The sequence below is a fragment of the Vanellus vanellus genome, assembly GCF_965231255.1.
Source record: "Vanellus vanellus genome assembly, chromosome: 7".
In the NCBI taxonomy this organism is placed as follows: Eukaryota; Metazoa; Chordata; class Aves; order Charadriiformes; family Charadriidae; genus Vanellus; species Vanellus vanellus.
In genome coordinates, this window is record NC_138912.1 from 19135443 (window position 1) to 19162545 (window position 27103).

Sequence of the window (27103 nt, forward strand, 5' to 3'; positions counted from 1 at the left end):
CTTCTTTTACTAATAGGAAAGTCCTTTAACCTTCACAATATTGCCATAAACCTTTGATATAAGTATGACCCTTATCCAAAAGGCTTCCTCCTTCTATTGATTACAAAGTTTTTCCTGTTGCGAGTTAATTTTTCCTGCAAAAGGGCTTCTTAAGAGCTCATCCATCATCTGAAGGATACAGACTAATCATTGAGTTTCCTTAACCAGGGGTTTATTTGCACCCTCCCAAATCTGGCCGCTGGCATCAGCAGAGTCACAGACCTTCACATTCAACCATGAAGAATACCATAGCTGTTCAGGAACTGCAAGATTTGTTGCTAATAAACTACCCTAAACTCCCTCACAGGTAGCTTGACTACAGCTTAAGCCCATTCTACGTGTATAGTCTTACACCCAGAAGCTTATTTTACAAAAGCTAGTAAACAGCACGTAGCCATTGTTCTGACCACAGATGGCTAAAAAAAATTATTAAAAAATGCAGGGTTTGTATTTCAAATCACACTGGATCCCTTGACTTCAATTTAGAAAGTCAATGTGGAAGTTTGTAGAGACTCCATGTAGGATATGAAGTACTCTGCCACATTCACAGAATTACTTGTGAACAGAACACATTAAGCTTTAACCTTATTTCTATCAACCTCTTAAAGGCCTACACTCTTGCCTATATTCTTTTCACTCGCATCTCCTGCATAGTGAGGAATTTAATCCAGGGACTTCAGTCAGCCTTTTTAAAAGTAAAGATACTATTTTCCTCTAATCTTCAACAACTAAGTGTGCCTATATTCATTCTAACCTGGCGCCAGCTTAGCAAATTCAAACATTTTTGAGAAAAGAAACTATTGGCTTTTCTTCAAAGGCATATGCACAAGGAGCAATATTGTAAATTTTAAACACACATGCAAGACATTTGGGTCACCTCTCAATTCAAGAAACAAGTTTCCTCAGTTACTGTAGATCTAACTCAGTGCAGAGTACAGCATCGATCCGAGTCCCCCTTTGAAAAAGCATCATGAGCGAAGATATACAGTTATCTAAAGACCATGCTTTAGCTAAATTAGAAGCTAAAAATATTAGCTATTACTGACACATTACTCAAGATTATATAAATCCAATAGTGACCCTAATCTGGCAACCATAACAACACAAACCACATGACTAGTGGCTACAACCAATTCAATCATGTTTAAAGACAATACATTGTTTTAATATGTTTGCTTTTCTGCCACTTTGGAGAAGTTAAAAAAAAAATGGGAACATTACCATTTAAAAGAAAAACAGTCACTGAGGGACAACGCGATAAGAAAATAAGATTATTTCTGCAGATTATGACTTGGTCTCCAGAACAAACATCTTCATTACTAGAAAATGGGAAGCAGATGACTGGTAGCATTGTGCACACTCTCCATTTCTCAGGATCGAAGAGACATCTGGATTTTAACCACAATATTTTCATAGCACAAGGCCCACAGCATTCATCTGCAAGTAAACTAAGAACACTTCCCAAAAAGGGAAACCATTTAAATAAGGAAAAAAAATATTTGAAGATGTTGAAAAAGCATCCAGTTTACTTCAGAGTAAATCAGAATGGTTTGGGTTGGAAGGGACCTTTAAAGGTCATCTAGTCCAACGCCCAAGATGGCACTTTATGTAATCTCATAATTTCCTACAACACTTTATCGTGTGACAAGTCCCATTACATTGAAGTCCTTCAAAAAGAACCTCTTGTTTTTCACTTTAGTTGCTCCCAAAAGGCCCTCTTCAGCATGAAGCTCTTCCCAAAAGATGGTTGAACACTGCTTCAATCAGAACCATTTGCACCTGCCAAACACATCAGCTTATACAGAATTTAAGAAAAGAGACAAAGAAAGCAGAGTCTACAAGAGAGTCAAGTTACTGTTTTCACCAACATAGGAGACATTCACATTTCTTACGTCAACAAATCTTTCAACTTCAGGATCACATGTTAACATTAAGTTAATGATATATTACCAATTGCTCATCTTTAAAGACTGTGCCGTTTTATTATTATTTTTATCAAGTTAAAAGACAGACTCCACAGGAATGAATATATAGAAATGCAACTTTGTATCAGAGGAAGGAAATCAGATTTACCTTTCTGTAGTACCCCAGTAACTCCAAAACAAGTTCAACTTACAGTACTATTTTGAAACAAAAATACCTTGAGTGAGATTAAAAGTCCAAATGAAATAAGATTACATGTTTCAAAATTCTAAGCAATTTGTCACAAGTTACCCAGATAGTAAGTCTTCCAGGCAACAAGGGCTATGGAAAGAGGAGTTAGATCAACAAAAAAAGGAAAAAAGAATCAGTTTTGTAACACTAGAGTATCCAAGAATGCTTTAAGAGGATAAATTTTACTGTATTAATATCTAGAAAAACTGAATATACAAGTATGATTACGGTTTTATTGCACAAAACAGGCAAAAGTAACTCAGAACTGAACTTCATAAAAGGAAGCCTAGAATATTTCACAACCACTTTACCATTATAAAAATTGTAGCTTATCGTGTTACATAAGGCAAAGTTTTACAGGAAATTAATACAAGTTCTGATGCTTTGATCGAAACAGCTTAAACACTTTTTAAACACGTATCACCTTTTCATAAGCACTGAGATGTACTGAAGAACACACTAGATAATCATAAAATTCAAACTCCTCAAATAACTACTGTTCTCTAGACAAAGCCCCAAAAGAGTCTTCCCAGAGTACCCTATGGCTGTACAGTAACAACGTGGAGATACGAGCAGAGAACTGCAATACCTATTCATTAATTTCTACAAGTTTTGTACCTAGAGTTGTGTGGTGTTTACTCACCTGCTGAATAATTTTGGAATCTTTTGGAAGGTTTTCCCTGGGTGGGACTTTTCCAAACAACTTCCAACCAGGAGCGCTTTGGACAGCAGGTTTGAGTTCCTTTGTCCTTTTAGTGAAAAAGTTTCTGAAAAGAGAGGAGGGTTTTCTTTTTGTTTATTGTAAGCATATAAACAAATGATACTTGTATTCTTTAAACCAAGTTTAGCACTGTAGAGATTTACTGCTCAGTTACCTTATCTTTCTCTTATGCTTTAAAATAATTAACTTGAAGCCGAGCAGCTTTCATTACAGGTGTTTTGATGCTAATATATTTATACTTAACACTCAGTTTTACTTCTGAATTCTAAGCTACTTTATGCAACATCAGAGGTCTTTTAGTAATACCCAACACTTCCTTAAATGTAAGTTAGCAGCATGCACCAGCTCTCAGACTTTTGTCTGGGTTTGTTTTAAGTGTATCTTATGGAGCTATCTGGAGAATGAAAAGAAAGCAGCTGGAAATCACTGTGTAACTTATGGATTTAAAAAAAGAAATGGTGACCTATTACTTCTACTAACATTTTCTGCAATCTTCATACCTTCAACTTTCATAGCATGGACTAGAAAACCAGGGAACGAGCACAGAGCTTCAGTTTAGCAGATAACCTTTGCCAGTGCCTAACGCAATTAACCAGGCAGATGACTGCATTGCTCTATTATTTCTTAGAAAGCCAACAATCACAAGGTCGTATTAGCAACTATTTGTCTAGACACACGGCTGTACTATTTGATTCCAATCACAAGCTCCCACAGAGCACACTAGGTACGAGTGCTTTGAAAATGAAAGAAGTGCATTTCTCCTGATTATTGGAAAATTACTTTCTAGAAACTTACGAATAACACAGAGGGATTAAAAGTTAAGTAGTCTGTAAGGTTACTTCTCAGGATGCTTACAAGTTGACCTCTGAGCAGACAGAATAGGGAGCGCTTTTATTGGAAGATGTTTTTGTGCAGTGCTAACTAGCTAACCTTGTACTTTCACATTCTTCCTCTGGAAAGAGATCCCCAGATTTATTCTTCACTTAAAACATTTGCTATATTTAAAAAATATATTTCTTTCTCAAATTGAATGCATTCACATATTTGCGCAGGAAACAGTCTCTTGGCTTTGCCCAGATAGAAGCAGCAAGCTTCAACAACTGCAATCTGGCTGGAAAGTGCACAGTCGCTCGTAAATCCCAGTGCTGTCAGGGTTTCTGACCATGAAGCATAGTTTTACAATTAGGAACTGTTAGTGTTAGTAAGACATTGTATAGCTTTCAAATACAAACTATCTTTTCAGTTCCCAGAATGCTTTTTGTTATTTGGGAAACAAGCAAACGCCTGTCACAAAAATCCCTTCTGTGCAAGTCTGCGTGAATGGACTCTACAGATACATGTGTGTAGCTGAAGGTCTAGCCACCAGAAAACAGCAAACTGAAGAGAAGGAGAAGTAGATGCTGGTAAAGTGTGAAAGTCTCCCAAGAACTGGTAAGCTCAAGACTAACTGTCCCGCAGAATCCACGAGAACGGAGAGACTCAGAACACCAAGACTCTGCTCGCTCTGCCCGAGCCCATCAGCACACACCACCATCAACAACAGCTTGCTAAAAAAAGGAAAAAGCCTGCATTCAAGAAAGCAGCAGCTGCTATAGGCAGGAAGGGAGTATGGGATTACTTACACACCTGATGAAAGAGAGCACCTTGAGAGAATTTTATTTTTTTTTTGGACGCCCGCATAGATGCTGTTGGTGCATCAGTACACCCCTCCATTTCTGTGGAGGTCTCCCAGATGTTGTTCCAACCCAGTAATTGAGTAAACATGTTTGGAAATAATTGCTTGCACTGTATGAATAGTTACCTGCCATGAGTGCAATCAAGCTGTTGCTATTAATAATAGCTTAACTAATACAAGGTGTTCTAGTAAGCTTTGGTTGTGATTCATGCATCCCAGAACTCTGTTTCCATCAAGGAAACCTGCAATATCTTAGTCCATCCTAAAATAAGCACCCAGAACACCAAACTAGTGGTTTCTGACACGTGACCTGGAAGGAAAGGCTGACGAAAAATTCAAGCCACAGTATCAATGTCTTTAAAAGACTCTGCCCTCAGTCTGTAGGACTCCATACCATTAGTGAAATAAACAGGTCCATCCATAAAAGAGACATGTAAGAAGTGTGCTAACATAAATGACAAAGACTCATTTCACAAGTACAGGACACCTTTCACAGTGCTTTGCATTGTCCTCAGGAGAGAAGGAGGAGTATTCAAAGAATCATCAAGAAAACAAGGCAAAGTATTCTAAAGACCAACCTGTCACCAAGTACCACACTACCGCCTTACCCTTAAATCTGCAACTACTGCAGTGGCTGTATTTGAACTTAATTGAAGGAGGTTTTTTTTCCCAAAAGCAGGTACACAGGAAGATACATTCTGGAATATTGTTCTTGAAATATGAAATAGCTCATGCATCCTGACTTCATGGATAGCCATAACCATCCGGTCTCTGTACATACTACAGAGTACCACCAGGATTACCTAGCAGTTCAGCTCCATTGCTTCTAGCACTTATGGAAGCTGAAAAGATGTATGCCTTTAACACTGATGGCAATCTGTCACTGTATCAAAGTTGTTTGATGATTAACCAGGAAGCTGGCAGATTTAAAAAAGAAAAATGCGTAAACACACAGAAGGTTTTAATTAATATTTCTGTGCATAAGATTTAAGCCTGCTCACGGCTCTTATGAAATTTGATTTATTTTTTTTTTTTTTTTTTTAAAACAAATACAACATTAAAACAAGCTTTCCAGAACACAGTCCCCACCATAATGAATCTTGAGGGTTTGTTTGGGTTTTTTAACATCCTTTGGTGTACTGCATTAAGCAAAGGCTTATTTTGCATTTTACAAATGCACAAGTGAAAATACACAATGTTACTTTTATTGAGTACGTATTCATTGAAGTCTGTTTCTTGCAAAGGCAAAAAACCGGTCAAACTGTACATCATGTGAGAATAAGCCTCACATAGGAATTCTAATCCAAGAGAAATTAATGGGAGGTTTAGAAATAGGCTTTGCTGAAGATGGAAGGACACTTTTAATACATTGTTTTGGCAGCGCACAGTATCACATCTGATGTGTTGTTGACAACAGTAAAGCCTTACAAAAGCCCTGTTAAGGAACAGCATCTGTGAATGCTTACAAGTTGCATTCACTGAATTGCAGGAAGTGTACTAGATTTGATATATTTGTTGCTGCTTAGAATATTCATGAGTTTCACTGACCCCAGGAAAAGTCATCCATTGAGATGGACTGAAAAGTCAATAGCATTTTGGTACAGAATCTCAAAATCCATTAGAAAACTTCAAAATTCCTTTAAAAGAAGCCTACGCTTTAGAACTGAATAATGCTTTCTGTTGAAAGGACCTGTGGGATAGAAGTATTAAGTCAGTTCATTGAATTAAGCTCTAGTTTACAAAAGCCCAGTGGAAAAGTGACAAGCTTTTTCCCTGCTAGTTTTATATAACCACACTGGAACACACATTAACACTCTCAAATGACACTCAAAAATGTTTCAGTAGGTGCACTGAAGAGCTTGAAAGGAACTGAAACGCCACAGAATAAGAAGCCGTTACTGACACATACCAAGACATCTACTTCTACCATGGTTTGGATTACACTATACAAAAACCTATGGGCTCTCATGATCACACAGCTACAACAGCTGTATAACAGCTACAAGTGGTAGTTTGCTTCCTTATTTAACCACATTGCTTCAACTATTCCTGCACAGTGCTCCATGGGCACAAGCAAGAGTTTTACCATACTGATGGTCCAGTAATTCAAAGATGTTAACCATTTCCACAGGTAGCATTAATGTGATGTCTAGTAATGCAATTGCTTGTTTCATCTCCACTTTTGATTTTCAAATCACACTTTTGTTGCAGTTTAAGATAAATTGGTGAAGTCTAAATGGAGTTAGAAATAAGACTCAGAAGGGGATAGATGGAATTTCATATTTTAATGGGATTTTTTTTTGTTGTTTACTTTGGGGTTTTGGCTTTCCCCATCACCACCATAAAACCTGAACACAAAGCTTTTCCACTTTTCAAGCTAGCTACATGCCAGCCCAAGAGGATGACAGATTTCCAAGTTTTAGAAGAAGTTACTGGAAAATACCAGAGACAAGTACTTCAAGCTTGATCTTAAATTTCATCCAACACCAGACTAGAAACCAGGCTGGCATATTTGCACAACAGTCACTCAAAGGAAGCTGAAGTACTTTGAATAGCAGCAACCATAACCATTGGCAGGCAGGAAAGGCACTAGGCTAGATACAACTCCAGCACCCTGCCTCCAGGAATAATTGATTCACCTCTCGGCAAGACCGAGCAGTCTTGTGATAGTTTTCTGTTTGACCAAAAATGTCAAACTCAAATCTACTGTCAAGTTAGATGTCATTTTGCTACAGTTCTTTCAACAACAACAACAAAAAGTCACACATACTGATCTTCCCTTTCCACAACTCCACGGTGTGCCAACAACAGGCTATGAGTATTCTGCTGCTTTGTGCGCCCCAACAAAACCTGAAGTTGCTTTCCTTCCCACTCCATATGCACATCCTTGGGTTTCCAATCTTAACTTTGAGCCTCAAAGGAGCCTGCCAGAAGAATCATCTCTGATGATTCAGAGTTCTGATGTTGTTGAGATATAGTACTGCATTAGTGGAAGCAATCAACTTTATTTATTTCCCATTTTCCCTACGTCCTAAGAAAGTTCAGCATTCTTAACAATAACACTTGGAAACACCGTTCACAACCCTCTATCTGCTCTTAGTCCTTAGCTTTAAAACTATAGATCCTGACTCATCTCTCCACTCCCTCCATAAAACTACAACCTGTAGCCTTTAAACCCATACATTCAACATCACTTGCGAAGTGCCAGCCCCAGCTCTCAACGCTACAGGACTAAAAGGAGACTTTCAGGAGCACAGCTATTCTAACCTGGTAGAGAAGCAGAAGCATGAATTGTACTAGAACCAGAAAAGAAAACAGTAGTTTAAAAATCTGTGAAATGCAACTAAGTTGTGAGATGGCAAGCTAAAATGCAGTCCTCATGTATACAGCTTACTCTGTATTGTTAAAGTACTTTTAATGCGATTGCCTAGAAAGACATCCTAACTGCTTAACCAGTGAGTCTAGTAATGCAGTTTCAATCAGATTTTTAAAAGGCACAGCAAACTCAAAGATAATTAGTCAGCCAAAACAGATAGGTGTCCTAATAGGGATTTGCCTCCTCTGCATCAAAGGCAAGGTTGTGGCATCATTCTACTTCTTAAGTGTTAGAGAATTAAAATCATTAGAACTCCACCTTTGCCTGTTCTGCTGCTTTTAGTTAACCATACACAAATTTCAAGTGCAGAGGAAGGTTGGATCTTACACCTAAGCCATTTAAGATGAGTATCAGTACAAAGCATATGAAAATGAGCCTACCTTTCTCCAACTTGTTCAGCGTACACTAAGAAAAACGGCAAAAATCAAGTGCTATCAACTACTGAGACAAGGATAGGATCTCAGAAGAGAGCATAAAGCACATGATCATAGTTACTATTACTCTTAAGCAGCCAAGCACGCTTCCTTGCGGTTCACTGTAATATACAAATAAATCTAATTCAAATTGCTGCACCATGTTAGACAACAAAAAACTGTGGGCTTCCATGGCAAGCAAACCTTGCAACATTTGAAGCATGGCACCAAAGAAACATTTTTTTACAAATATTCAGAATTCAGGGTTATCTTAGAAATAAATTAATACCGTGTTTAAATCTTGATGATGAAAGCTAGACTAATATTCTCTTAATTTATTTCCCTTGCAAGGTAACTTTGACCATGCTCAAAACGTTTACTCAGTAATCTACAAATAAAATAGTTCCAACAAGTGACCTCTTAAATTACTAAAAACTACTTTTCTTTAGAAAAAAAAAAACAAACTTACTGTTAAAATATTTTCCTAACTTTTACTTTACACACTTGACAGTATGGTTTACTGACATTTTCAATCAACAATCATTTCTTCTCATTGCATCCACCCTTCAAGATATGTAACAGGGAAGCGCTGAGAAAACAAGCTTTGAAAGCAACAAGAACTGACAAAGAAAGTGAGGGTTGATTATATTTTCCTTTTTATTAAGCATCTGGCACCTGTTATTAGACACCGCATAAGACAACTGTCTCATGTTAAATCCAGGGAAGCAAGACACAAACAGGAAGGAAACAGCATCACATCAAGACCGTCCTCACTCTAGCCTATGTAACTTTTCCTCCCAGAATCATGAAGGCTTAGAGGGGGAATCCAGCATGGAATTAGTGCTACAAATGAGCAGAGTTGGACAAAAAAAAAGTCTAGGTTTTCTGCTTGTTTGTTTTTACAAAAATGCAGTTAAAAACTCTGGATGTTACATTTCTCTGCAATAACTGAAGTACACTAAAAATCCACTGATTCCAATAAAGCATCAGAATTTGTAAAATGAATATGAAGTAACAAAACTCATTAAAAACTGTATATGTATTACAATTCAATTGATTCTGCATCTCCAGAAAGAATAGGGTTCTGCTTGTGCACACAGGCTGTTCATGCTCCATCCCTGTGCTAATTTTTAAATAAGCATCCTAGGCACACAAGTATATGTTTGAAATGTATTGAAATTTTAATTAGCTGAAAGACAAACTGATAAAAAAAAGCTACTTAGGTACCTAATAATCTTTATCCAGAAAGCTGTATCAGCAGTGAGTTAGAAGAGTTATGTCCCAGGAATTGTTATAGATGCGTTTTTACTGGTACAGCATTAAAATACATCATTCTGATCTAAAACCATACTTTCAGAACAGTTTGCACAAATTCGGAAGACCCTTGCAAGCCTGCAATTCCATATTCCTTCATGACTATACCCAAGTACATAACAAGAATTATCACATTGGCATGTTTTTACCACGTGTAAACCACAAAAGCTGTTTAAGAACACAACAGAATTTTTCTTCACACTCAAGTTTTGTCCATTCTGTCAAGGTCTTATCTGCAACAATTTGGAAATAACAGCAGAAGAAGATTGCTTGATTATAGACAATTAGCCCCTCTGCTTTAAACAGGACTTTTCAATAATTCACATACAGAAACAAACGCAACTCAACTCTAAGTATAAATAATGAATCATTAAAAGGAAATAAAGCCTTTTTGGTTAGCCACTTACAAAGCTTGCAAAGCAACAAAAGTAGGATTCTATTTCTACATCTTTTCTACATCTACATTTTATACACAATACACCATTTGTAGGAATTTATAAAAGTGTGCCCAAACCAGTTACAATGTATGCTTGAAGTGCACACAGTAATAATTTCTCAGACCAATAGATAGGATACCCCTGTTATTTTAGATTTTAATTATATGACATTGTCCAGGAGCTATTTGCTCACTTTCAAATGCTCAGAAGTATTTTCTCACATTATTAGTTATGGCTGGAAAAACAACACGAACATGAAAATATTGAGAGAATATCTCCCACTTTACAAATACACTTTTCAAGATATCCTTTACTCTCACATTTCAACCTTAATTTCTAAGTTAACATGCAACTTTTTTTAGGTTGAGTTTAAAATTCTTAATGTGGAGATTTAGAGCAAAACATTCTAAATTTATGAATTTATTACACATTCTACATTTTTAGTTTCAATAACCTAGAATAACAACAGCCCATTTTTCAATACATTTATACAGTTGCTCCAAGCACAAGTGTCCAAGTTCTGCCCGAGGAGAGGTGATCCAGCCGATTTTATAGTTCACATCATCCACCCCCTTGCCAAAGGAGAAGCTAGACACCAGCTTCTCTTTAAATTTTGTTACCCTCAAACACAGATCTATTACAGAACGTTTCTAGTTTCAGGACCTTTTATCAGCACAAAGATCTCTTCTTTCTCTCCACACCAAGACAGTCCAAAGAAAGAGTATATCAAACCACCCTCTCCAAAGGAATTTCCATGTTTGCATCTCTAATACTCTAACACTAGTGTCTTCAGTGCTATACAAGCAAGTTTTCCATTTCCCCTCCTCCCCCCAAAAAATTAAAATAATGAAACAAAAAAAATCCTAACCAGGAGAACATGCACCTTCAGCAAAACCAAGCTTGCAGTATTTTTTTTTTTTTTTAAAATGGAACTATGACATTTCCACTGATATTAGTGGTCAACTAAAGCCTCGGCTACAATTAGGTGTACCCGAAATCTAACGAACTGTCAAGGAGTAGCTGCTAAGGACTGAGGGCTGGGGGAAGAAGGTTGTTTCTGGCCTCTTAGAGAGGATGCAAAGATTAACAGAACTATTATGGAACTGCACTGAACGGACTAAATTTGATCAACCCTATTGCTCAAGCTCCTTGTTCCAAAGCAGCTTTTCAAACTCCGCTGGCAAAATAGTTTCACTACAGGTACACACACATTTGGGAAGCTTTAAGAGTTGAAAGCATTTAGCAATATCACAGAACACTCACGGATGAACAGTATTTTAGCAGTCTACACTGTAGTCTTAATGAAGAGCTGTTGCACAGGTCAGCTGTATAAACAGGCTCAAGTATTCCAAAACATACGTAAACAGACACATAGGCAAGGTGACAGACATGGTTAAATTTCAGAATGCTCAATTACAAAAAGAGTAAAGGAAGGTCTTACCTTCACTTTCCAGAGTGAACTAGCAAAACAGAGCTCTATGTCACACTATTCTATCATCTTCATATTTAATCAGGTAGTTCAGCAGCTACACCAAAGACTACAGTCAATCCTCTGTAATAATAACCAAATGTCACTTGCCTATAGAATCTAAACCAAAATCCCAGATCACAGGTCTAATAAGCGGAGAATTTCTACCAGTTGGCTACAGACATTCTGCTATTTATTGCATGGCCAGGAATACCTACTCCAGCAAAGCCACACCTGGTTAACCAGCAACATACTCAAAGCAAAACAATGCTAGAGGAGTAAGAACCTTTCCTCCCACATGCGCACATAACGGCCAAGCTGTTTCAGCTCCACTAAGGGAAAGACCATTTCTCTTCCTTGAACCAGTCATGTCCTACACTCCCTTCTGCTGCACAGATTCCAAGACTCTCCATACCTTGGAAGTCAATTCAACTCACTAATCCCACAGAAAACCATCCACATTTTTTCACTCCCCAGCTTAATGAGCTACAGCAGCTCACAGAGGCTCAAATACATACCAGAAGCAGGGAAGAGACTTTCCCTTTGTTTCCTGACAACAGCAAATTCTTCAATCAGCTCACCAAGATATCTCAAGAAAGTACAACCTAACTACCTAAGGCCGTTCCAGTAGTAACTCATCTTTAGCTAAGGCAAAAATCACCAGCTTTATCAAGGCAGTCACTATACCTATAGTCCAAATGTTCCTATACAAGATACATTTTCAAGACAAAGGTGAGAAAGATTTTCAGCCTTTGACACAGCCTACAAGTCTGAACTGTAAGTTCAAACACGGGGCAGAGTTTTATTTTGAAGACTGTCCCAAGAATTGGTGATGCTTACTATTGTGACCAGCCTGGTTAAACCTCATTTAATACTTTCCCTTTGGCTTCCAGACAGAGTGCCTGTCGACCACCTGATTGTGTAAAAGTAGTACTACAAAGTACTACTGTACTACTTCTGTAGCCGCTCGGTGTATCAGGTTTCTGCCAAGATTAGCAATTCACAATATATTTTATGTCACTGAAGCAGTGATAAATTGCAGAAATACTACAAAACACAAGAACCATTTTTGATCTGTTAGACAGCTGATATTAATATGCAAGAGCCTGATTTCCTGATGGCTTTGTGTTTTACAAAGTGAGGAAGAAATTCCCCAATCTACCCCTCAGCTGCCTGCAGAATTTGAGGAATAGCAAGCAATTTGCAGAACATCTGAAGCTGAAAAGAACAAAATGTTAGAATCATAGAATATTTAGGTTGGAAAAGACCTTTAAGATCACTGAGTCCAACTGTAAACCTAACACTGCCAAGTCCACCGCTAAACCATGTCCCTAAGCACCACATCTATACATCTTTTAAATACCTCCAGGGACAGTGACTCAACCACTTCCCTCAGCAGCCTGCTCCAATGCTTGGCAACCCTTTTGGTGACAATTTTTTTCCTAATATCCAATATAAACTTCCCCTCACGCAACTTCAGGCCATTTCCTCTTGTCCTATCACTTGTTACTTGGGAGACCAACCATCCCCTTGCTACAACCTCCTTTCAGGTAGTTGTAGAGAGCAATAAGGTCTCCCCTCAGCTTCCTTTTCTCCAGGCTGAACAACCCCAGTTCCCTCAGCCACCTAAAGTAGAGATACTTTGTGCTCTGGAACCTCCACTGCTTCCTATTTCACAGCAAATACCTTTGGTCCTACCATGGTTTGTTTGGTTTTTTTTAAAGCATTCTAGCATACAAACAGCTTCATTATGGCCCAGCAGCAAGACAGACCAGAGCCTACATTAATGGATGCATTCAGCACCTGAAGCAATACAGATTGGACTGGGCTTTCAAGGGTCTGAGACCTGGCCAGGGCCAAGCTTCCCCTGCTACAGAAAGCAGAGGAGCTGGCATCAACAACTGTTGTTCTTGGAGCATAAGTAAGATGTGTGAAGCACAGTTACCCTTCTCCCAGAGCATCTTCCTCAGCACATCAAACCAGACCTCAGCGACAGAGGCAGCAGCAGCAAGCCTGGGTTTCAGTGGCTCCAGCAGAAGGGCTGTAGATGTTCTGTTGCTCTCTAACTCTGGTGTCTTTTCTCCTTTACTTCTAGACTATCACTTAGTTTGCCTATAGCCAGCCTTCAGAACCACCCTAGGCAAGGAAAGCCAACTCCCTGATCAAGAGACTCTTTCACTTGAGAGCAGATTAAATAGAAGTTCTTAATATAACAATGGAAATTGAACACAATTTCTTCTTAATAAAGGAGCACCCTGGAGAAGGATGGAGAAAAACTGCAAAGAGCTTCCTCCCATGGGCTACAGGCACTATTTTCAGTCGGGAGGAAAGGATTTTACAAGAACACCAGTCTGCATGTTTGTTTCTCATAAGTTCTAGAAGAATAAACTCCTCTACAACCATCAAAACTAGTTTTCTACTAATTGAAGTCATAAGTTCACCCACACAACATCCATCCACCCCTCACACTGCTGACCCCAATGCCAGGCCAGAAGCAATATGCTCTGAGGGTGGTTGGCACAGCTGACTGGTTTCTGCAGATACAGAACCAAATTAGAAGTCTCTCTTTTGGAGGCTCTCCTTATGCTCAGCCTTCATCCAAACACCTGCAGGATTTTTATATTCGAGTCCTCTCAATCTCAGAGAAGTTTGACTGAATGTGACTAACAGGCTGCAGCTTTACAGAGATCAGGCAGTAACCGCCTAAGCTTCACTTCCTTAGAAAGCAATAATAAAAAGGCTGAGAAGCACAGCACAGTCCGAGAAGCTTAAAGCAATGCCTACCATCCAGTCTAACAAACCTAGTCCCTTCCAAGCTGAACAACAAACAAAACCAGCAAGGGATAAAAAAAGGGCAGGCTTTATATCAAACATCTCAGCAGTTCCCAGAAATTGAAGAGAAACAATTTTTGCATCCATGTAAATGAAATGTGACCAAAATCCTTAAACTCCGTTTTTATTAAACAATCAAGACAAAATAGCCTAATGAATAATTGAACAGCCAGAAGAGCAAAGGCATAAAACTATCATTTTCTTAGAGGCCAGCTGTGATTAAAGCGACCTCCTTTGGTTGTTGTTTTCCATGTAAAACATTCTCCTTTTAGTCATAGCCTATTCAGAAGAGAGGTCCCATTCACTTTGTCACGCTACTCCCAGTTACTTGAGTCTGTAAGAAATTCTGTGACACAAAATAAGCAGAAAAGACTAAGGAATGAAAAAGGCCTTCTGCAAAATGAAAGGGGAGAGAAGATACAGAGGCATTTCAACTTAACCAGAAAGTAAAACACTCCTTAGCAAAACAACCTACAACTCCAACAGTTTGTTGCACACTAAACAGCAATGCCAGCTGTCTGGCTTAAAAAAAACACCCCCCCCCCCACCTCACCCCCCCCCCCCCCCCCCCCGAAACTACAGCATTTCTTTAAGGAGAAATTACTTCAGGAAAAAAATCCTATTAGGATTGTAAGTCTCCAAGTGCAAATACCTGTACCAATGTAGAACATTACACTGTCTACCAAGGAGAGCTGAGAAATTGCTGATAATACTTGGCGTAGTTTAAATTGATGAAGATTATACATATGGATCAAAGGTCTTAGAAGTGACACCTATTTAGTCAGCTTTTTAGGGGAGGAGGGAGGGAAGACGGGCTGCAGACAGAAGTTGGAGCACTACAGCCATCTGATAACTACCCAGAGTTAAATGAGCATACGATTCTTCCGCTTGCGCATCTGAAATTTAACTTTGGTTTGCTACTCAACAGACACCCTAGCCAAAAGGCTAACATGGGTGCGCAGCATCTTACATACTTATGGTGAAACACTGTTGCTAATGTTTTCAGGAACACAAAACTCTTAAAAACCTATACATCAAGAGGCCTGGGAGTGAAACTTTCTCAAACTGGCATTTTCAACTCATAGACCTTGAAGACTTGCTCATTTTTGTGAGCTGCCTGGAGCTGATTCACTAATAAAAACAAGGCTGCTACCATATAGATTTAGGTTTTTTTACAGTGCGATCTGCACTGGTGAGAAAAACTTTAGGTGTGCGGAGTATTTCCCTGATCTTTTAATGAAAAGTTTATATAATTTGGGTAAAATCTTCCACGTACAGAGTTATTAAAAAGTTGGAAGCTCAAAAAAAAGAGTTGAGCATTCATTGCCACAGTTTGCTACAGTTTGTTTTACTTTGGAGATTGCCTTTACTTAAGTTGTCATTATATTTGTTATTCATATGACTGAAAGCCAGAAACTGGCAAATGTGTCAACACAACTTCATAAAAAAAAAAAAAAAAAAAATCATTCTTAGTGAACAGTGAATGAAGAATCTGCAGAAAAGCTTCTAATTTTGATAATATGAATGCTTTTTCCTATTTATGCCATGTTAATTATGTCTCTAACTCAGGAAAAAAAAGAACACTGTTTGAAGTTAGTCACAGATTTGGGTCCAGGTGCTCTTGCCTAGTTTCTCCAGTCAGCTTTAATTCAAATCAATTATAAGTATCCGCTTGTTCACTTAAGTTACAAGATTGCTCAGGGAAAGCAAAAAACTAGGTCCAACAAAGACAGAAGGGTGCCCTCAGAATTTCAGGGGGGGGAAGCTTTATTGTATTCCCTTAGCTCTTCCCTCCAATTATCTTTCCAATATATTGTCAGTACATTTCCTTGACCTGTTAGAAGCACTCTCTACCTTTCCCCCATTGTCTTATCTGAACAGGGAAAAAAAACAACCACAAAATCAAAAGCAAACACACAAGTCTTTCAGGTTGTCAGCAAGGACTGACTAAGATATAGGCACAGGCAATACAGGAATATAAATAAAGCATTGTGAAGTGCCCCCATCAATCTGTTTTTGATCTTTACACAAATAGAAGGTTTAGAAGATCTATCACAATTAGGACAGCTCATTCCACACTTGAGTCTCATTTTTGACTCAAAACCACAAAACAGATTTCTTCCCCATAGATGCACAGTACATCCCCTGAAGTTTCATGCTGATTTAAGAAACAGAAAAGCTATAGAGGCATATAACTAGCCAGCAGTTGTGTGCTGTAAATGTTTAATACCAGAATCAATGGTATTAAAGAAACAGATTCTGGTATTAATCATTGACAGCACACAACTGTAGGCTAGGTATATGCCTATATAGCTCAAAGAACTTCAAGTGCTACTTAGTAATAAATTGAAATAGAAACTACAGCTCTAGAGACTTTACTACATACACCAGTAACAATACTCGAAGTGAACCACTTTACAAGCCTCCACAGTCTCTGTCAAGGACATTTGTAGGAGCAAGAAGATTAGCAGCTTTTGAAGAACTACCTATTTACTGAACCACAGAACTGTGTTTACAAAGAGGGAGAAAAAGATGCAGATTTCAGTGATTTCTCAGTTCTTTGTTCCTCATACACTGACTCCCTTCAACTTTCCATCATCTCCCCAAGCGAAGGTTTTTCAAAAGTCCTGGACAATAAGCACAACTGTTCTGGGTGAGGAAGAAATGATGAGATTAAATACAGTCTTTATAAGCATGTGTGCCAACTACCATATATGCTTATAACTCCTTACACCTACTGCTCACAGCACATCCTGAAGACCTACAAGAAGTGGCAGTTATGAACTAAGCTCTTTGCAATTTTATCACAATTTAAACTTGTTAGATGAATTCTGGAAAACAAGTATTTGGGAAAATGGTGCTTTACTACAGTAAAGTAAGTACCACTGCAGTTGTCAACAGTAAGCTTTGAATCCAGGAACAAGAAGCTTTGCCAACTACCAGACACCTAATTTTATCTAGTAAACACACAATGCACAAAGGAACAGTATCTACACAAGCTAAGAAGATGCCTGGTACATACACATAGAATCATGCCATATAGTTAATCTTTAAAAGAGGTTCAGAGCCACTGTGGCTTTATCTCAGCCCTGGAATACTGCTTACCCTTTTGGGGTTACTGTTCTGCTCTGTACATGCTGCTTTGGGGGATAAAGTATAATGCAATCAAGGTAATTATCATGGCTTTAATTCTACTGTCCACGCAACACTCCTGCTCACTGAACCTTTCTGTATCCAATAGCATTCCACTAGGGCTACCCAAAAGTGATCCAATAACCCAAGAACAGAGCGTTGTGCCTGTAAGCTGCTATGGAAGACAACAAACTGTAAGAACAGTGCCTATACATGACTCTTATGAATCATACACAGGAGTATGAAGCAGTGACAAGTGACTTTCAAGAAGCCACTTAATGCTCTGACTGTAACAGTAGCACAGTGGAGACAAGTGACCATAGTCATGCAGTTTCCCTTGCCACAGCACCCTGCTCCACATACCTCTGATTTACCTGAGGCATCCCACTTCACATGCTGAGAAGAACAAAGAGGTAGAACAAAAAGACAGCAAAACCAATTATTTTTCAGTTAAAAGTTGTTAGCATTGATTTGACAGGCTTAATAATTTGGCATAAGTACAAGTTAAGATCCCAGGGCCAAATATTACACCTAACACCTGAAGGGGGGGAAAAAAAAAAAAAGCTTGAATAAATTTTCACATGATCTTAGAATAATTATTACTGACAATCTCAAGGGCACAGCCACTCTTCCCGTCACAGAGCTCAGGTAAGATGCTGCTGTTCAGAGCTGCTCGCTTTTTCCCCCTACCTCACCTCATCAGTTTCTCCTCTGGTTCAGTGAAATGAAGACAGACAATTAACACAGATGATTTCATGGAACCGCAAAGCAGGCCAGTCTGATAACTGAAAAGCTGGGAACAAACAGCTGGAAACAGCAGCCTCCTAACCCAGATCTGCCACAACTGAACAGTTTGTCTGACTGGGCAATTACAACAATGAAGCTTTCACACTGAAGGCAGCAGGACTTCCCCCTTGCCTTCTCCCAGTTTTTACATAACAGCAAGAAATGTCCACCTTTCAAAAGAATTTCCATATAATTATGACTATTAGAAAAAAACAATAGGTACTACCAAATTTTAGACAGTCTGTAAACTACACAAAGAGCATTACAAGTGCTAAACATCCTATATACGATGCTCCAGACTGCTGAATTACACCCGTTTAGCACATCCAGTACCTCTTCTCATATACTGTGGGAGCAGGTACACATTCCAACAAAACACAAATGAGTTGTTCTTAGCAAGTACTTTTGATAAAACACGGCCACCGGTACAACTCACTTTGGGGAGCAATATCATTTATGGCTCTGTGCTCATTCAAAAATACAAGCCGCCATCCGCAGAGAAGCTTCACAAGGAGGTATAGTTGCTACCAACATTTAATCACAGGAAAATTTTCATACAATTTTAGTCCTCATTACTGAGAGCCAAGGTATTTCTCTAAGAAATACAGAAAACTCCACTTACGATGGCAACGGTCAGTTTTGAATTAATCTGAGCAATTTAAAAAAAAAAGTGAATAGTCTGAGCTTTTAAAGTATCAGAAATGGTCCAGAAGACAAGAACTAACTGCTCAAAAAATGATGAAAAGGATGTTTTATCATCACTTTTCTAAGCAATGGAAACTAAAAACTCTAGCGTCAACTGTATCTAGAGACAAATCTATCAAGGAAGAGAAGTTTGGTTTTATTTAGAAAAAAAAAAAGTAAAAGTGGGTTTTATTAGTAGATCTCACTTTGACTGCTCAGATGAAATCAGTCGTAAGTAACTAAGGCACTTTTATAAATGTATAGGCAGAGCTGAAGCCAATATTGCTCACCAGGCCAAATGCACAAGAGGCACAGCCAGCTGGGCCAGTCCAGGGCTATGAAATTGTCTCTCTGGCAAATTCGCTTTTTCACTGAGGTGTCAGCACTATAGGTTTTGCCAGGATAGCAGCAATTAAGTTTTTCCACGTATTACCCAAGCCTTCACTGAAAACAGCAAACATCAGTCTATACTGACAACAACTTCTACTACAACACCAAGTTCAGTCTTTTCTATGAGGAAAACTCTCCAGAATTTTATTAAGCTACTGCTCTGGAGCAAAAAGCAGCAAGTACCAATGTTACTGGTCAAAGTGTTCAAGTAACGAGGCAAAGGGAAGCTAATATACTGCAGTCCACATAACGTGGGGGGGGGGAAGGTGTGGGATGGAAGAACACTAACAGGAAATAGCAGGAATAGAGGGAGTCTCTCAACCCATCCTTCAAACAAAGTGGAGGCATCAAACTTACCCTGCAACTATCCTTATCCTCGGGCAGGAATCCATCTCTCCCATTCCTGAGGGTTGGAAGAAGGAGCCTATTTCTCAATTTGGGATCCTGCCATGAGATCAAACCTCTCCTCTTCTCTATCAATTTTTTAGTTAATAGATTTAATCTTATTCTGCCTTCTCCAAACACTTAGAGACCCACTGTGCTACCAGAGTGACTCACACAATGACACTAACCCAAGACTTTTGGAGAATAAAAACTGTTAGAAATTTGGAAATTAAACTCCCCTCTTCAAACACAGTAAAAGTAATATATATGCTATAAACTATTATAGTCAAGATGCATCTCCTGCATAATATGTTAAAGAACAGCCCATGCGACAGAGTCCCCACATAATGAAGCTGGATGTTCTGAAGTTTTTTGTTTTCTCTTAGAAATTTAACAGAAGCCCAATTAATTTGAACGCAAAGCCTTGTCCTTTAACCTTCCCACACCACACTTTGGAATAAATAAATAAACCGTAACTACACTGTCAACAAGTGGCAAAAGCTTTATAAGCCTTTGCAGCTTTTATGATGATTCTCAGAATCACCCAAAAGGAACTTCCAACACCAACAATTTTCACCTTATTCCCCAAGCAGTTTAATCAGTACCACTGTGCTCATTCAGACAGTAAAACGCTCTGGCACAGGAAGCAAATTCCAGTTTGAAGTCCACGTAGTTTGCAGCAGCAAGCGTACCTTTATCATCTTACCCTCACGTCCAACCCAAAGCCTATTTCTTGCCATAGCAATATTTACTTAGCAGCAGAAGGTCCCATCGGGGTTAGAATCGCTCGCCATCTTTCGGACAACACCACCACCCCGCCGTCCCTCCACCCCCGCTCCAGCACACCCGGCCCGCCCGCGGGGCGCCCCGCTACCCCCCGCAGCCTCAAGGCCGGGCGCTGCCGGGGGCGCCGGTACCGGCCCCGCCGCCGCCCGCTCCTTTACCTGGTGAAGAACTCGGCAAAGCTGCTGCCGGCGCCGGCGATGCCCGCCCGCCGGGCCCTCTCCGCCGGCTCCTGCGGCGGCGCCGGGGCGGCGGGCGCCGTCCCTCCGTGGGGCAGGTGCTCCGGGGCGCTGCGGCGGCGGCTCACCTCGTAGGTGTTGCGGGAGTTCAGGTTCACGTCCGTGAAGCCGAGGGGCTCCGGGGGCACGGCAGGAGGCTCCGCCGGGCCCCGGCAGGTCCGCACGCCGGGGCCGGCCGGCGCCCGGCTGCCGGCGTCGTCCCCCGGGCCGAGGGGCGGCGGGGGGCTACCGGCCGCCGCCGCGCCCCCGCGCCGCTCCGCCTCGCTCCGCAGCCGGCAGCTCCTCAGCGGCTCTTCCAAGGCGGTTCCCGCGGGGCCGGGCGGGCAGGGGAGGAAGCCCCCGTTCTGCAGTTTCGCTTCCTCCTCCCCCGGCCCCGGCTCATCCCGCCGCGGCTCGGCCCGTCCTGCCCGGGGGGGCGGCGGCGGCTCCTCCGGCGGCAGCAGGAAGCCGACGTCCCCGTTGGTCATCCTCCCGCGGGGGCCCACGGCGTAGGCTGCCCCGTTGGCGGGCTTCTCCGGGCAGCGCTTCCCACCCGCCGCCGCGGCGGGGCCGAGCGCCGCCAGGTACCGCTGCAGCAGCCGCTCCTGCCCCGGCCCGCCGCTCCTCCGGCTCAAGCCCCGGCTCCCATCCCGCTCCCCGTCCTCCTCTTCCTCCTCCGCCGCCTCCTCCGCCGCCTCCTGCCGGCCCGCGGGAAGCACGGCTGCGTTGCCCGGAGCTCCGGCATCGTCCGGCCCCACCATTTGCCGCCGCCGAGCCCCGGGGATGCCAGCGGCGCAGCGGGGCGGGGGCGCGGCCCCCCCGGCGCGGCGGGGGCCGAGGCGGAGGGGGTGAGGGAGGACGCGCGCGTTACCTCCGCACCGGCGGGGCGGCGAGCGCTGGCAGCCGGCGCCGCTCACCGCCTGCGACCGGGACCGCGGCCTCGGCGGGGGGGCGGCGGGCCCGGCTCACGCAGGCGCGCGGCGCCCCCGGCGGCGGCCCTTCCCCCCGGAAAGCCACCATAGAGAGGCAAGGCGGGAGGGGCGCGCCCGCCCTCCCCGGCGCGGCCACATCCGGGACCATAGAGTTGCCAACTAGACAGGATCTTCCCCGCCAGAGAGGTGCCGCGGAAGGCCGCTCCGCTACCGTATTCCAGCTAAAGGCTCGCCGCGCGCAGCACCTACCGCATTCCACCGGCGTGCCGCGCCCCACTCCGCCACAGAAGAGCTCGGGCCGGCGGCCGGGCAGGCGGACGCGCCCCGCGCACCAAGCGCCCGGCCCGGCGAGGCCGCACACGGGGCACCGCTCCCCGCCGCGGCAGAGGGCGCCGAGGCTTACGGAGGGCGTTCCGTAGTTTCATCGTTGACCTTTTCTTGAAGGAATAGCAATAATAATAATTAAAAAAGACGTTTAACAGCAGCGAGGGCGTTGCGAGGGACGCCATGGGTGAAGGTGTGCTTACGGGCGGCGCGGCAGGACGGGGAAGGCGACGGGGCTGCGCGGGGGCCGGCGGGCGCCCGAGGGGGCGATCCCCGTCCTCGGAGCGGGGCGGGCTCAGAAGAGGGCGGCGGAGCACCCACGGAGACCCGCCACCCCTTTCCCTGCGGCGGCGGAGCGAGGGATCGGGCTCGGTGCCGTTCACCTCAGAGCCCGAGCGTGGGCGTCGCCAGCGGGGGGGCGGCGAGCGCGGAGCCGCAGAGCGGGGCCGGGAAGGGGGCAGCCGGTGCGGCGGCCGCGCCTCGGCCGGGGGAAGGAGGGGGAGAGGTGGCCGTGGCGGGGGGAAGAAGGGTCGGGGACATCACCAGTGCGGAGCCCTCGGGCCGGGGCACGACACGGCCACCCCCACCGCGGAGCCGCCTACTGCCCGACGGGCGGCACCAGCGGCCGCGGCGGGCAGGGCCGGGCAGGGCAGGGCAGGGCAGCACCCAGGCCTGCCTGGGGGGGTCTTGTTTAAGGAGATAGGACGTACGTGAGGTTTTCGGGGGTAGGAAGGAGGGAGAAGAGAGAGAGGTTGGGGTGAGCCCTCTCCGGAGCAGTGATGGGATCCTGAAACTCAGGTTAACGCTGGGGAGGCAGATGGAGGTTGTGCAGGAAGGCAGGTGCCTGCACCTCTGTTTCCTACCACATCTCTTATAGGAAAAAAAACAAGCTATTACAGTCCCATCTGCCAAGCGAGGAAACAAAGCCCAAAGTCACAGGCAAAAGAAAAGGCAAAGGGGCTTCAAGTCCCCAGAGCAGCACCAACATAGGTCCCATACAAGGTAGTAGCCTGCCGCTCATCCTAGCCAAACGCCAAAGGTACTGCCTCAACCCAACAGGTTAACTTTTACACTCCTACAGTAAATACTCACAGCTGGTAAAAAGGGAAGTACCATTCGCTTGGAAATCCTTGGCCAGAGAAGTCCTCCATTTGGTAACCCCACCTTCAAACATCCTCCAGCACAGTGGAGGTCCTTGCTTTTAAAGGCAAGCAAATGGGGCATGCCCAGAGAGGGGCCTAACCCACCACATGGAAATGGGGAAGGAACATCCTCTTCTAATGGTCTTGTTTTGTTTTCTTAAAAATTGTGGGCGTTTTAGGAAGGTTTAAACTGGGAATCTTCAAATAAAAAGTTGAAGCATTTTGTTGTGTTATGATTTCTTGTTAGGACTTTGCAATATAAAGCCTGCTGGGCTTTGCTTTAGTAAAGAAAAAAAAAAAGTTGTTTGTGATTCCCACCCCCCACTTCTTGTCATCTGGTAACTGTACTTCTGAGGTCTGATGTGCAACACTGGGTGTTTTACATGTAACCAGCATGTCTGATCTCACCCTTTTTGGCTTATGGATTGGCAAATACTTGGGATCTCAGAAGCTGGAGAAGAAACAATTCTGATTTTGGGTTTTTTTTTTTGCCTTGCCTATCTTGATAGCAGGTATGCAGCTTCATCCTGCTACAGCTGTGCCACATAAAGGACCATTGGCCTCAGCTGCTTGCAAAAATGCCCAGTAAAGCTTGCCAGGATTACTTCTCCTCTGGATATGCCAGCTGAACTGCTTGTGGGAGCACTTTGTAGGCTACTTTGGTCAAAGCAAACCATTAGCAAAGATGAACTAATTAAGCTTTTGGGTTAACTAAAGCTTTTTAATTAAAATTTTTGCTGTAGCTAAGATGGTACATTTTCTGTTCTCTGCTGTGATCTGCATCATCTCAGACACATGGGCTCTGATCACCGTGCCTGCCGAGTGAACATCCACCCTGGGTGCTATAGGGGCTGTCTGTGTGAGGAGACTATGCAACTCATGGGCAGCATATGCCATGGATCCTTTTTCAGACTACGGGTCTGCACAGGTGGTTCATCCATCCACCTTGCATTTCTGTTGTATTTTAGTTAAATTGATGCAGCAAGGAGAATATCCCAAAGAGTACTTGAGTAGTGATAATAATTAAAAAGAGTCTTGGTATTCTACCTATCTTAAATAGGTGACTTCATACACTGTAAGAAGGGATCAACAGTGATTTCACTTAACAGCTACATAGTCATTGTTACCCTGGATAATGTGATATTGTTGTCCCAAATCTGGGTCCTTTACCTGGTGTGCAAGCCAATAACACACAGAGCAGAGGTATTTCCAGTTTATGCCATTAATAGGCAGAAATGCGGTGCTCGCCCCAAAATGGCAGCATACCTTAATTTCAAAATTTTCCATTTTTATACACTGATTATTACACATTCAAACAATTAATACATATTCATTGTTATTCTCTTTAATGATTGGTTGAGATTTCTTCGCTTCCTATGTAAATTATTGCACAGACTCTTCTTCCATTGTTTTCTTTTGAGTAAGTGGTATCATATGGCTCAATGAGTCGGTGGTCGCAATCTCCTCCTGCCAAAATTACCTTTTACCTACTTCTCCTCTAATCTTGGCAGTTCAGGTGGTTTTCTTGGTTTGCTGACCAGACCTACAGTGTATCACTCTCTTGACAGGAACATCCTACTTATCAACAAAGCTACATTGTCTAGTAGTTAGTTCCTTAATCAAATCTTAGATAAATCATGTCTAGTTACTATTTGTCTATTTTAATATTAGGTAAATAATTAAATAGGGTTGGGGCTGTATAGAGGACTTTTAGCAGCAGCAGGTTACCTTGGTTGCTTCAATTTTGCCACATTTTTTACATTTTGGTTTGTGTTTGGTTTTTTTTGTTTTGTTTCGTTTTGTTTTTTTTCTTCTAGTTAATATCAATTTTACTACAACAATATGAAGTGAATCGTTGTGGAAACACAGCAGCGCTCTATGCCTTGCAAGTCAGGAAGGGATGGATGCAGTGTGAATCCATAAAGTATAAATTATCCAGGAGCTCATTCTGCACCAGGACAGAAGAGAGATATATCTGCCTTTACTAGTGAGGATTTTAGGTTTAAGGAAACACTCAGAAATCCAGAGAGGGTTTGTATTTTCAATAAAGTGTTCACTGTTTACCCAGGATGCTGTATGGCAGCGTCACTCTTGAATAGACTCCTGTGATTTAATTAATGCAGAACCTACAAAACAGTACCAGATATTAAACAAGCGAAGCAAAATGAAGACTGGCACTGAGATTGTAATACGAGGTTTGCTTATGGTGAACGTATTTTGGTCACTGCAGATGGGATAGTTGGTAATTATGCCAGGGATTCTAAAGGATAGCAGGTTATTTTGCACAAAATAAAACCACTTGGTTCACTGGATTTGCATTGATTTCCACCTCTAGGACTTGCTAGACAGGCAGATTAGTCTCATAGATTAAAAAAAAACCAAACCAACCACCCCCCAAAAACCCAACAGATTTCCAAATAGTATTTTGGATTTTAAATCACTCCCTTAGGATGGAGTTTAGAGCTGAATGAGGATTTTGAAACTCTGTATTGTATTTTCCAGAAATGCTCAGTCCTGAGGAATACCTCAATGAACTAAAGAATTAAATATGTGATTAGCAGGGTTATGTATTATACATTTCGCATGTAGCTGATAATGAAACAGCTTTGAGCCAAGTATCTGAAAGTCAAGGCAATAATTCACAGAAAAGTGCCTGCTCCTCTGGGCAACTAGTTTCATATCAGAAGGTCATTCTGATTTGGATGGGCAAGGATGAGCAGGTAATCTGGAGTCTGCAGAGGGTTTTCAGCAATCCACAGGGAAGAAGTGGGGGCTAAACAGCAGATAGTTGGTTATAAAATCCAGGAATTTTAAAAGCAGGGTTGCTGAAAGGACTAGGAGTGAAGAAACAAATTTTGAGCTTTGCAAGAGTGCAGTCCAATGTCACAAATATTACAGAAGATCCATGAAATCATCTGGTTCAGGAAATCAAAATCCCACATCATTTCACTGATTCATCTTAGGGCAACGCCCCCCAAACAACCGAATCATCGCAAGTGAGAGAGAGTTAGACTGTGGCCAGAGGTTGGGAATGACTGACCAGAGTGGGAACCTCTTATCTTCACCTTGACATTGAAGAAATTACAACACGGGATTCTACCCTAACCACACCACACCGTAACTGTGCTGTTGCATGGTACTGTCAAAAATGACATTATTTATACTGTAGTTCTAATCTGGTAGTGAGGTCCTTAGTACCCAATGTTTTAGGGATAGTCACATGAGAAGCAGCATAATTTATTAGTGAAAAGAAAATAGCTGCTTCGTTGAATATTGTGATTAATTTATTAAGCAGTGATTTTGTATTGTCCTCAAACTGATTAGGGCAATTTGCATGTAAGAAGATTGTTTGTACTCCTGGCTCTCTAAGGTGACCCTCACTAAGGAGTCAAGGTTACCAAATAAGATTCCGTGAAGAAAGAGTGAGTCACGTTACGTAAACATGAAGTTGAATTCCTTTTCTTTTGTGAAAAACTTTTCTGCAGTAACAAAGCCCCTAGCTCAGTTTATAAAATATCTCAGCTATGGAGAAGATACTCCAGGCATTTGAGATGGCAGAAAGAAGACAGTAGTATCTTTTCTACCTTAGAAGGCTGTCACTGTTAGTCATTGAAAGAGAGAGGAAGCAATCTTCACTGGATTCACTATTGTGCGTTACAAGCAGCACATACAACTTTCAGCTAATCAAGTCCTCACTGAGGGGGCGTACAAATAATATGCATGTAGACTTTGCTCCAAAGAGTTTACAATTAAATATCACATAAGGAACAAAGGCTTTCCAGGATTCCTTATTTAAGGTTTGCACGAACTGCAACCCTGGCCCTTGTTCCAGAGATTTATAGTGTGCTACAGTGACCCAGACTTGATGTGTGAGAGAGGCAGCCTTCTTCGTTGTTAAA

The 27103-nt window shown here is 42.1% G+C and overlaps 1 protein-coding gene across 1 annotated transcript in view; it reads right to left on the reverse strand.

The window, feature by feature from the left end:
- Positions 1-21567, reverse strand: part of TBC1D12 (TBC1 domain family member 12) — a gene marked incomplete at both ends in the record, with an annotated part of 46427 nt that extends 24860 nt beyond the window's left edge. Inside the window, 2 exons of the mRNA XM_082486651.1 lie at positions 2837-2960; positions 20750-21567. Of these exons, the coding sequence (XP_082342777.1) occupies positions 2837-2960; positions 20750-21567 (942 nt within the window). The remainder of the gene's footprint in view (positions 1-2836; positions 2961-20749) is intronic.
- Between the last annotated feature and the right edge of the window lie 5536 nt (positions 21568-27103).